The 13,743-nt window shown below is 37.4% G+C and overlaps 1 protein-coding gene across 1 annotated transcript in view; it reads left to right on the top strand.

Annotated features, from left to right (window-relative positions):
- The window catches only part of LOC126331644 (mitochondrial uncoupling protein 4), a 427,006-nt gene that overhangs the window by 211,147 nt on the left and 202,116 nt on the right, over positions 1–13,743 (top strand). The window contains exon 3 of the mRNA XM_049996509.1: positions 7,082–7,173. Within this exon, the coding sequence (XP_049852466.1) occupies positions 7,082–7,173 (92 nt within the window). The remainder of the gene's footprint in view (positions 1–7,081; positions 7,174–13,743) is intronic.

Raw genomic sequence — 13,743 nt, 5'->3', positions numbered from 1 at the left:
GGAACACTTAAATTTTTTAACATTTCTGGGAGTTTGGCTACATTTGTCTTCATTTTTAATGAATTTGTTCTTATTTTCTACATGCAAAAAGTAATATTTTGTGTATATATAAATATTGTGAAAGTATAGAAATTTAAGTTTTTTGAACAGCAGCTTACAGCCATCTATTCTTCTTGCATTAGCCATTACTCTGATTCCGCTTTTTACAGTTTGAAGATTTTAATTGCATCATTCGACTGGCCTCGTATTTCTGTGCCTCAGCATTGAAATATGGGAAATGTATCATTCGCAGAACATCATCTGCTACTAGTGGCTTTATATTTTGGAGAAAAAACATGGTGGAATTTAGTTTGCTAGTTATGGTAGCAATGTGGTCTTTCCACAGTAAACAGTTACCGACAGAGAGCCTTAATAATTTTGTGTTTTGAACTAAATTTCTCTCCAGTGTTTGTAACTGTGATTTTCTTCTGTTATTGTTCCGGAACACTAATGTCGCATGTGTTATTCAAATGTTAAAAATTGCATCAAATTTATGTTTCTAATGCTTTGAAAATGCAGCACAGTCATGTTCACAAATCCCTAAAAGTTTAATTTTTTATTCAAGACTGCCAGTGGTTAATTTTCCTCCATCAAAATAAGTGTTATGGTGTGGGGCATCTGACAGCACAGGACCTGTAGCATGTGCTATATGGATAAATTACCTTTGGCTATTAGTCCATGATTATGGATCAAGCTGTTAGCATAATGATTACTAATATTTTTCTTAATGTGTATAATGGCTTCTTAGATATACTTATTGAAGTATCCATCATGGGGACACAGGGAAAACAGTGATCAAGTTTTAACGAGTTTATTGACAATAAAATATGTCTGCTTTGATGGTAAGAACATAAGGCATGAAATACACCATCTCACTAGGTATTGGTATAGTGGCTTGACAAAGTTGCTATCTAAAAATTGCATGACTGTTTTTAGTATATTTCTTATTAGGTCCGACACAAAAACTCTGACCTTAATGCAGTCTAAATCCACAGAGGAAATAATGATGAAAGTAAGAACAGCAGAGTTTGTCCCTAGGCTGGGCTTTGAGAGCATACTGAGACGATGAGGTGACCAGCACCAGCCTGGAGGCCAGGAGAGGCTCTTGAAGCCGAAAGAACTGGATCATGCAGTCCATGCACTGGCCTTTATAGCTATCAATTGCAGAATACTCATGATACTTTTTTCTGATCACATGTTGTGCAGATGTGAATAGGTTCCTCAGAAGTGGTGGCTTCTACCAGCATTGTGCTGCTGCCTAGTGTCCATTCCTGACTACAACATGGAAAACTTGTGATACTGAGGCATGCAGGGGCCATGTAGATAGTAAGCATGCCCAAGGTGCTTGAGGTGTTGCTGTTCCATTTTGCATAGATCTCCAATATAGTACTCGTGGTTAGGACAAACAACTCTTTAAACAGTTTCTTTCATATATATAATGATTGGTTTTAGTTATTATATTGCCAAATTCTCTGAATAAAAAATTGTATCCATATTTTGTACATTCGTCTCAGACACTGTTTACATCTACATCTACATGGTTACTCTGCAATTCACACTTAAGGGCCTGGCAGAGAGTTCATCAAACCAATTTCATACTACTACTCTACCATTCCACTCTCAAATAGTGCATGGGAAAAAGGAACACCTAAATCTTTCTGTTCAAGCTCTGATTTCTCTTATTTTATTATGATGATCATTTCTCCCTACATAGGTGAGTGTCAACAAAATATTTAATCATTCAGAAGAGAAAGTTGGTGATTGAAATTTCGTAAATAGATCTCGCTGCAAAGAAAACCGCCTTTGTTTCAGTGACTGCCAACCCAACTCGTGTATCATATCAGTGACACTCTCACCCCTATTGTGCGATAACATGAAACAAGTTGCCCTTTTTCGCACTTTATCAATGTCCTCCGTCAATCCTACCTGGTAAGGATCCCATACCGCAGAGCAATATTCCAGCAGAGGATGGACAGGTGTAATGTAGGTTGTCTCTTTAGTGGGTTTGTTGCATCTTCTAAGTGTTCTGCCAACAAAGTGCAGTCTTTGTTTAACCTTTCCCACAATATTATCTTTCCAATTTAAGTTGCTCATAACTGTAATTCCTAGGTATTTAGTCAAATTGACAGCCCTTAGATTTTTGTGTTTTATCATATACCCAAAATTTATTGGATTTCTTTTAGTACCCATGTGGATGACCTCGCACGTTTCTTTGTTTAGTGCTTGACACTTGTCGCACCGTACAGAAATTCTCCCTACATCATTTTGTAATTGGCATTGATCATCTGATTATTTTACTACATAGTAAATTACAGTGTCATCTGAAAACAAACTATGAGGACTGTGGAGATTATCACCTAGAGCATTTATATAATTCAAGAACAGCAGAGGGCCTATGACACTACCTTGCGGAATGCCAGGTATCACTTATGTTCTACTCGACGATTTACCATCTATCACTACGAACTGTGACCTCTCTGAGAGGAAATCACGAATCCAGTCACACAACTGACACGATTCTCCATATGCACACACTTTGATTTATAGTAGCTTGTGAAGAACGGCATCAAAAGCCTTCTGGAAATCTAGGAATATGGAATTGATCTGAGACCCCTTGTCGATCCCTAGCTGTGTTGCACAAGAACGATATTTTCTGAATCCATGTTGGCTATGTATCAATAAGTCATTTTCTTCAAGGTGATTCATAATGTTTGAGTACATTATATGGTCCAAAATCCTACTGCAAATTGAGGTCAGTGATATGGTTCTGTAATTCTGTGGGTTACTCCTATTTCCCTTCTTGAATATTGGTGTGACCTGTGCTACTTTCCAGTCTTTAGGAACAGACCTTTCATCAAGTGAGCATTTGTTTATGATTGCTAAGAAAGGCACAATTATGTCTGCATACTTTGAGAGGAACCTGATTGGTATACCATCTGGACTGTCAGACTTGTCTTTCTTAAGTGATTTGAGTTGTTTCGCAACACCTAAGATATCTACTTTTAAGTCACTCATGCTAACGGCTGTTCTGGTTTCAAATTCTGTAATATTTACTTCATATTCTTTCCTGAAGAAATTACAGAAAACTGTATTTAGTAACTCCGCTTTAGTGGCACCATCATCGGTAACATTTCCATTGCTATTGCGCAGTGACGGTATTGACTGTTTTTTTTTGCCACTGGTGTACTTTACATAAGACTAGAACGCTTTGGGTTTTCTACCATATTTTGAGACAATACTTCATTGTCGAAATTATTAAAAGCATCTCGCATTGATGTCCACACTAAATTTCGAGCTTCCATGAAACTTAGCCAGTCTTGGGGAGTTTGCATTCTTCAGAATTTTGCATATAAAGCCGAGGACTGCTTGTACGCAGGGTGTTTCTGTAAGAGTGTGCAAAAATGTAACAGGTCCTAAAGAATGCTCCACTGAACAAATTGAGGTAGGGAAAATGGGGTCTGAGAAGCCAGCTAAAGGAGATATGGAAATAAACTTGTCTAATGCTTTGTCTAGCATTACTGTTTTCCAGCTTATATACAACTAACATGCATACAATTTTACATTTACTGTGCTGTTTATTTACATATACATTCTTTTTTTTCCCTACAAGGAAATAAGAAGGATGAGCCTGATCACTAGGACATCATGATGCAGGTTTCGTTTACTGTACTTTTTCGTAAAGTGGTTCTGTTGTATCGTATTTACATTGTCCCATGAATCAATGACAGATCCATTCATTACTCACTGCTATCAGAGATGTTGAGTACAAATTGATGGAGCAGAATCAGTACATTTTTGCAGAACTCACTGATATGCACCTTGTTTGTGGGGAAGTACATTGCAATGCTCTCTCTGCTGATAGGCTATACATGGAACAATTTCTTAACATGCATCATCCGTCAAGACAAGTATTTATGTCTCTTGATTGACATGTGCAGGAGACTAGTTTATTGGAAAGAAGAAAAGAGAGACCTGGCAACATGAGGACCTCTTGCACACCTGACTCTGAGGAGGAGTTGATGGAACATATTGCAGCAGACTCCACTACAAGTACTCATCATACCGCACATTAAATGGGCACTGCACATACTAGCATTTGGCGAGTACTCCATGAACAACTGCACTTATATCACCTACAAAAAGTCCATGCAATGCTTGTGATGACTTTGCATGAAGAGTCACATTGTGTCAGTGGTTGCTCCAACAATGTATTTATTGACAAGATTTCCTCCAAATCATGCTGTTCTCTGATGAGGCCTTATTTGATCCAATGGTATTTCAAACAGCAGAAGAGCGATGTGTTGAATGAGGAAAACTATAACACTGTAGTAGAGTCACACCATCGAGTATGTTTTGCTGTGAACATCAGGGCTGGTATTGTAGGTTACAATCTCATTGGGCCATATTCATATTTTGTACCTGGCCATCTGAATGGCCACCTGAGTAGTTGGAGAATGTACTCTTCGCTGTTTGTGAGAGGACATGGATACAACATGATGGTGCATTGTCTCTCTTCAGTGTGGATGTCCGCAACCATCTCAACACTGTATTTCCTGGTCACTGGATTGGAAGGGGAGGACCTATCCCATGGCCTGTGAGGTCAACTGACCTGAATCCCCTTGATTATTTTTCATAGAAAATAATGGGTATATTTAAAATCACTTGTGATCGAGATCCCAGTGGGTATGGAGATAGAATTAGTTGCCAGAATAGTAGCTGTCTTTGATGTAATTTGAAACAGACGAGGGATATTTGATAGGGTGCATCAGAATCTGGTTTGCCAATGTCACGCTTGCATTGAGGTTGATAGCCGAGGGTTTCAGCACATTTTATAAGATATAGTACAAATGGTACATTCATTGTGTCAGTGATGGTATTTGCAGTTAACTGTAACTAACATAAATAAAAAAAAGTTCACAATAATGTGATTTTATTCATATCATCTCCTTAAGTTGGCTTCTTTGACTCCAGGTTCCCTACCTCAGATTGTTCAGTGGAGCATCCTCTACGCCCAGTTAAATTTTTGCATACTCTTACAGAAACACCCTGTAAATGGATCGTATGTAACTACAGACTACTTGCTGTTATACTCTGAATACAGGAATGTAAGGGCATAATATACTGATGACATTCTCTTTTACTGGAGTAGTTGTGTGCTTGTTCCATTTCAACTGGAAGTTTGTTGTTCTCACACTATCTATGGAGTTTTCATTTACATACAGCTTGTCAGTATATTTTCCCCCATTTTGAACTTTATGCCTTTAGTTATCTGTTAGTTCATTGCTGGATTATTGCATGTTGACCAATTGGAAACATTCTTAAGTGTTTTATTTGCCTTCTGTGCTAGGACTTTAGAAGTTTTATCTGTGATTATAGTGTTTCTATCATAAAGAAAGAGAATTTTAACTACATATCTAAATCATTATGTGGAAGGTCATTGCTATACTCTGAGTTTGCCATTTTTGATACATTTATTCTTTTTAGTTTAAGATTACTACAGACTTTCCATCATTTTCTCGTGAAACAACATCGATTATTTTACTGTCTCTATATTTGTATGCAGATGCCATTTGGCCTTTCTTTCCATTTATTGCCTTCTTTAGAGAACACAGCAGTCTGCTTCAATCTACACAGAGGTGACATTTAAGTCATGAGATACTTCCTAATATCGTGTTGGACATCCTTTTGCCTGGCATAGTGCAGCAGCTTGACATGACATGGACTTGAACAATTTGTTGGAAGTCCCCTGCAGAAATATTGAGCCATACTGCCTCTCTAACTGTCCATAATTGCAGAAGTGTTGCTGGGCAGGATTTCGCATACAGAGTCACCTCTCAACTATCTCCCATAAATGTTCAATGAAATTCATGTTGGGTGATCTGGGTGGACAAATCATTCGCCTGAATTGTCCAGAATATTTTTCAAACCAGTTGTGAACATTTGTGGCCCAGAGACATTGTGCATAGTCATGCATAATAATTCCTTTATTCTTTGGGAACATGACGTCCATGAATGTCTGTAAATGCTCTCTAAGTAGCCGAACATAACCGTTTCCAGTCAGTGATCAGAGGACCCAGTCCATTCCATGTAAATGAAGCCCACACCATTATGGAGCCACCACCAGCGTGCACAGTGCCTTTCTGACAGCTTGAGTCCATGGCTTTGTGTGGTCTGCATCACACTTTTATCAGCTCTTAGCAACTGAAATTGGGAATCATCTGATCAGGCCATGGTTTTCCGGAATTAGGGTCCATCCAATATGGTCATAAGCCCAGGAGAGGTGCTGCGGGTGATTTTATGCTGTTAGCAAAGGTACTCACATCGGTCATCTGCAGCCGTAGCCCATTAATGCCAAATTTCACCACACTGTCCTAATGGATGCATTTATTGTATGTCCCACATTGATTTCTGCTGTTATTTCACACAATGTTTCCCTTCTGTTAGCATTGAAAACTCTATGCTAACATCACTGTCTCGGTTATTAAGTGAAGACTGTCGGGTACTGTGTTATCCATGATGAGAGGTAATGCCTGAAATCTGTTTTTCTCACAACACTCTTGACACTGTGGATCTCAGAATATTGAATTCCCTAACGATCTCCAAAACAAAATGTCCCATGTGTCTAACACCAATTGCCATTCTGTGTTCAAAGTATGTTGATTTCTGTCGTGTGACCATAATCACATTGGAAACCTTTTCACATGAATCACCTGAGGACATATGACAGCTCTTCTAATGCATTGCCCTTTTATACCTTGTGTGTGCAAACTACCACCATCTGTGTGTGTACATATCACTATCCCATGATGTTTGTCACCTCAGTGCAAGTTATTACCTTCTGAAAAACACACACACACACACACACACACACACACACACACACACACAGAGAGAGAGAGAGAGAGAGAGAGAGAGAGAGAGAGAGAGAGAGAGAGAGAGAGAGTCTTTTATGCCTGAAATTTTTAAAATGCTTTATGTCATTGATATCAACATGGTGTTATTCAATGTATTTAAAACAGTTTATCATTTCTCTCTTCATCAGTTACATACCCCTTGGACTTAACTAAAACGAGGCTGCAAATACAAGGGGAAAAGGCGGCAGCGGCAGCAGCAGCAGGAAACGGAAACTTAAATGTAAGTGGATATATGCAATATTTTAGAATGTGCAGTATACTGCTACATTTATTAATAGGTTTCCTTTGAGGTTTAAAAATGTAGATTATGTTGCATATGCTTGGAACGTTCACTAAAGAGAAATCACCTAGAATAGTATGCAAGTCCATAAAATATGTATATTTTAACAGAAAGGAAATATAGGCGACTTGAGATCTGCATATTCATGTTTGATATATGAAATTGTTAAACTATTTGTAGAAAGTCTGGCATTCAGATTTTTAAAAAAATTAATAGAGTTCAGCAATATTCTTGCCATGACTGTGAAAACATTTCTGCTGCAGTAGTTCTTTCATTGCACAAAAGCCTGAATAGTCAGCATGTGCTATTTCTTGAGATGATGCCATATTACGCGATCTTGCCTAGTGGCATGCTTGCCACTAGATTTTGTCAATATTAAGAGGAAAAGTTACGTCACCCAAGTCAGCATAATTTTTCCAGTTTCAGAGTAACATACTTTCCTTCATTATTAAAGGTGAGCCAATCCATTTTCATTACTAACTTCTCTCTTTCATTGCCAAGTTGTAATGTTAAAACAAGCATTTATCCACTGCACGATGCTGAAAAACTCAATTTTGCTATTTTACCATTCCCATAATTGGCTTCACACATTTGTTTTATTTCTCTTTTTGAGCAAGAGACTCCTTAAGGAACATTCCAGACCAATACTTTCGTGCTTGAAATTAATTCATGAAATTCAACATGACTGTAATAGGTATAGATGTACTACCTAAAGTGACAAGTGAAAATTTGTACCAGGTGAGGACTCGAATCCGAATTTCCTGCTTGTTGCAAGTGGTCGCCTTGCCACTTAGGCTATCCAAAAATGCTCCATGGACTGAGCCAAACTTCTATATGTCAGACAGCTATCCATTTCTTCCCATAGATTATTAATGAAGATAAATTAATACAAGTTCGTAGATTTTTGCAATTTCTTGAAATTTCCCAAAAAATATCTGAGATGCAGGTTTAGCTCTGTTAGTTGTGTGGCAAGTAGCAATATTTGTTATGAAGCTGCATAAGAAGTAATAATGAACTGTGGTAGGTTTCAGTATTTAATGTAAAAATATTTTCTGTGAAAAATACAAATGAAATTGAAGACATATTAAGCTATTAATAACAGGTTAAACAGGGGCTCTGTAGTGTTTCTGAGGATAAAGTAGCTTTTCCAGTGCAACAGCTTCCTTACTAATTTACTCAACTAAATCTAGATGGCAAAAGTGCATATAGCATTAAGTAGTATAGTGATAGATTATTTTTAACAGACCAATACAGGTGAAGTTTCTTTTATCTCACTGTCAGGGCTGCTCTGAAGAACATTTTTCCAGACAAGCTACATATCATTTGTCTCTCTGATACCTTACTCACTCATTCAGACATTATTTCTCTTTCCTTATTCTCTTGATAAAACCTTTAAAAATAAGTCTAAATCAAGTGCCGGTGGAAAGAGATTTTTCTTTTAAAATACATACTATATAGATATTCCTCTGCAACAAATAGATTTCTGAACCTTATTCCAATGATAAATATTAAAACTATAAAAATTAAAGGAATTCCTGAGCTCCATAAAACTTTAAATAAAAACAGAAATAACTAGATCTGTTGTATTATTATATCTTGAAACTGTGCAACTATTAAATGGAATGGAAAGAATGAGTACATAACATTTCTGATACTTTTTTAGTTTACCAATAGAAATTTTTAATTCTATAGTTTATTCATTGATTCACTATTGACTGAAAAAAGTAGGTCAGAAACATGACATGACAGTGCTGAATCATTCACCACAAGGTTTAACAAATGAGACTCACATGCAAACAAAATGCTGGAGGATTAGTGTCTTTAATTATTTTTGTAACTGACATATTTTCCCATTCATATCTGAACTGTTATCATATTCTTGGTCTCACAAATTTTTCAAACGAATCTGCTATCTTATCAACTCATTTAAGAGAATTGTGATTAAACATTCACCACTAGTTTCTGCTATTAGATTAAATGTTCTTGGATAATTAATTTTTCATAAGGCTCTGCCCAAACAAAACAAATGGCCATTGATATTTGTTCTGTGAGATTCACATCAGGAGTACAATCTAATCTAAATGGTAATCCTTAATAAATGTTGATAAGAGAGTGATGAATTCATTTCGCATGACTTTACTGAGATAGTGAACATTTGTTTCATGAGACAGTACTCATTGATTTTCTTTACAGAAAATATCTGTTCTTCCTAGCAATGCAGACTCCTGTGCCCACGGGAACTGTTTTTGGCACAGCAGCCTTTTAATATGAAGGACATTCACTAAGTAATTTTACACTTTTTTTTTGGCCATTTGGATTTAAAAAAATTGTGATTTTTTTTTTTTGCGACATCTTTGAACATTCGTGTGTCATCTCATATATTTTCAGTGACTCCAAGTAGATGGCATTGTTATAAGCAGTCCTCATAATGGAATCTGCAACTATGGTGCATTCCAAGCAAAAAGCAGATATGGAATAAGATGAAAGAAGGAAAATCTACATGAATTTGCTTGCTCATTATGAAGCCGATGCTGATCATTTCTTGCCAAACAGTGTCACTGGCAATGAAATATGGATTCACTACTTTGAGACTGAAACAAACTGGCAGACCATGGAATGTCAACAAACATGTCCTTTGAAGAAGCAGTTCAAAACAGCACACTCAGGTGTAAAGCTATGGCTACAATCTCCTGGGACTCAAAAGGGATTATTTCTGTTTGATGTCGTCCCTCATGGTCAAATGACCAACTATGAATTCTATTGTGAGACTCATAGGAAATTGGAAAAACAATTACAATGTGTTCGTGGTCACAAAAATGCAAACAGTTTCCACTTCTCCATGATAACCCAAGGCCACACACCAAGCGAGATCAAAAGAGCACAAAACTTCGGTGGGTTGTTCTTCCACATCGGTCCTACAGTGCAGATCTCGCAACATCAAACTTCCATCTCTTTGGTCCACTGAAGAATGGATTCCATCGTGAGCACTGTCACAATGATGGGAAAATTGTTGCTGCACATGAGCTTGGTTCAGATGGTTGCTTGTAGAATGGTGCATAAAGGCACATGGGCTCTTACATTATGGTGGATGGAGGCTACAGAACTGAACAGAAACTACACTGATAAGTAACCAAAGAACTGGGGAACAATTTAGTGTGTTTAAATCATAAATAGAACCAACCTGCTTTGAGAAAAAAGGGGTTTTGTGAATTATTGAATGACACTCATACTTCATATTGGTGTTGAGTCTCAGGCTGAATGAGTCTCTGATGTGCTTCTCCAAGCATTTGTCAGGACATAAATGCAAGCATAACTCTCGCCATGTTGGTGTGCATTAACATGGTTTGAATTTTTTTTGTGTTGGACTAGAATTCCAGATATGTTTTTCAAGTCTGTAAGCCCTGACATATCTGCAGGTGAGATAGTATCAGCATTAAAAAGTTCCTAATAAAAGGAATCAAATTTTTTAAACAGAATAAATGAGCCATTCTTTGTGGGTCTCTCTTTTGTTAGACAATTTTCATTCGTAGTTTGCAAGAGTAAATCTTCTCCTTCTTTTATTAACAGGGAAGTATCATCAGTTATTTGGCTATGGCTCTTCGTACAAAAGCATGATGCATGTTATTAGTTGTTTTATCTTATCATTACCCACAGTTAGCAAATCAGTTAAAAATGTTTGAGGAAAATGGCCATTCCTGCAATCAGAATTCAGTTTTAAAAGTGTTAAATAAACTGATAAGGTGTTCTTATCCCTACTATACAGGTGAAAAGTTGATAATCATGCACAACTAGAAAGTGTGGGAGCAAGAAAATCAGGAAGTCTATACTTTTTCATCCTTCTAGATATGGCTATGCTATGACATGACTAAACAAAAATCAAGCCCAATTCGATGGAAACTTAATCAAAAAGTTTACATTTCAAATACATTTATCCTAACTAGGACTATATTTGATGCTGCACTCAATTGAAGCTTGTAAGCATATGTTGTTGTTGTGGTCTTCAGTCCTGAGACTGGTTTGATGCAGCTCTCCATGCTACTCTATCCTGTGCAAGCTTCTTCATCTCCCAGTACTTGCTGCAACCTACATCCTTCTGAATCTGCTTAGTGTATTCATCTCTTGGTCTCCCTCTACGATTTTTACCCTCCACGCTGCCCTCCAATGCTAAATTTGTGATCCCTTGATGCCTCAAAACATGTCCTACCAACCGGTCCCTTCTTTTTGTCAAGTTGTGCCACAAACTCCTCTTCTCCCCAATTCTATTCAATACCTCCTCATTAGTTATGTGATCTACCCATCTAATCTTCAGCATTCTTCTGTAGCACTACATTTCGAAAGCTTCTATTCTCTTCTTGTCCAAACTAGTTATTGTCCATGTTTCACTTCCATACATGGCTACACTCCATACAAATACTTTCAGAAACGACTTCCTGACCATTAAATCTATACTCGATGTTAACAAATTTCTCTTCTTCAGAAATGCTTTGCTTGCCATTGCCAGTCTACATTTTATATCCTCTCTACTTCGACCATCATCAGTTATTTTACTCCCTAAATAGCAAAACTCTTTTACTACTTTAAGTGTCTTATTTCCTAATCTAATTCCCTATGTATCACCCGATTTAATTTGACTACATTCCATTATCTTATATCCTCCTTTTAAGACACTGTCCATTCCGTTCAACTGCTCTTCCAAGTCCTTTGCTGTCTCTGACAGAATTACAATGTCATCGGCGAACCTCAAAGTTTTTATTTCTTCTCTGTGAATTTTAATGCCTACTCCAAATTTTTCTTTTGTTTCCTTTACTGCTTGCTCAATATACAGATTGAATAACATAGGGGAGAGGCTACAACCCTGTCTCACTCCCTTCCCAACCACTGCTTCCCTTTCATGTCCCTTGACTCTTATAACTGCCATCTGGTTTCTGTACAAATTGTAAATAGCCTTATGCTCCCTGTATTTTACCCCTGCCACCTTTAGAATTTGAAAGAGAGTGTTCCAGTCAACATTGTCAAAAGCTTTCTCTAAGTCTACAAATGCTAGAAGCGTAGGTTTGCCTTTTCTTAATCTTTCTTCTAAGATAAGTCGTAAGGTTAGTATTGCCTCACGTGTTCCAACATTTCTGCGGAATCCAAACTGATCTTCCGCAAGGTCCGCTTCTACCAGTTTTGACATTCGTCTGTAAAGCATTTCTTGTTAGTATTTTGCAGCTGTGACTTATTAAACTGATAGTTCGATAATTTTCACATCTGTCAACACCTGCTTTCTTTGGGATCAGAATTATTATATTCTTCTTGAAGTCTGAGGGTATTTCGCCTGTCTCATACATCTTGCTCACCAGATGGTAGAGTTTTGTCAGGACTGGCTCTCCCAAGGCTGTCAGTAGTTCCAGTGGAATGTTGTCTACTCCGGGGGCCTTGTTTCGACTCAGGTCTTTCAGTGCTCTGTCAAACTCTTCACGCAGTATCGTATCTCCCATTTTGTCTTCATCTACATCCTCTTCCATTTCCATAATATTGTACATCGCCCTTGTATAAACCTTCTATATACTCCTTCCACCTTTCCGCCTTCCCTTCTTTGCTTAGAACTGGGTTTCCATCTGAGCTCTTGATATTCATACAAATGGCTTTCTTCTCTCCAAAGGTCTCTTGAATTTTCCTGTAGGCAGTATCTATCTTACCCCTAGTGAAATAAGCCTCTATATCCTTACATTTGTCCTCTAGCCATCCCTGCTTAGCCATTTTGCACTTCCTGTCGATCTCATTTTTGAGAATTTTGTATTCCTTTTTGCCTGCTTCATTTACTGCATTTTTATATTTTCTCCTTTCATCAATTAAATTTAATATTTCTTCTGTTACCCACGGATTTCTATTAGCCCTCGTCTTTTTACCTACTTTATCTTCTGCTGCCTTCACTACTTCATCCCTCAGAGCTACCCATTCTTCTTCTACCGTATTTCTTTCCTCCATTCCTGTCAATTGTTCCCTTATGCTCTCCCTGAAACTCTCTACAACCTCTGGTTCTTTCAGTTTATCCAGGTCCCATCTCCTTAAATTAGCACCTTTTTGTAGTTTCTTCAGTTTTAATCTACAGTTCATAACCAATAGATTGTGGTCAGAGTCCACATCTGCCCCTGGAAATGTCTTACAATTTAAAACCTGATTCCTAAATCTCTGTCTTACCATTATATAATCTATCTGATACCTTTTAGTGTCTCCAGGATTCTTCCACGTATACAACCTTCTTTTATGATTCTTGAAGCAAGTATTAGCTATGATTAAGTTATGCTCTGTGCAAAATTCTACCAGACGGCTTCCTCTTTAATTTCTTCCCCCCAATCCATATTCACCTACTATGTTTCCTTCTCTCCCTTTTCCTACTGACGAATTCCAGTCACCCATGACTATTAAATTTTTGTCTCCCTTCACTACCTGAATAATTTCTTTTATCTCATCATAGATTTCCTCAATTTCTTCATCATCTGAAGAGCTAGTTGGCATATAAACTTG

The sequence above is a fragment of the Schistocerca gregaria genome, chromosome 2 (genome assembly GCF_023897955.1).
Source record: "Schistocerca gregaria isolate iqSchGreg1 chromosome 2, iqSchGreg1.2, whole genome shotgun sequence".
NCBI classification, from domain to species: Eukaryota; Metazoa; Arthropoda; class Insecta; order Orthoptera; family Acrididae; genus Schistocerca; species Schistocerca gregaria.
This window is presented reverse-complemented; position numbering and strand designations above follow the sequence as displayed.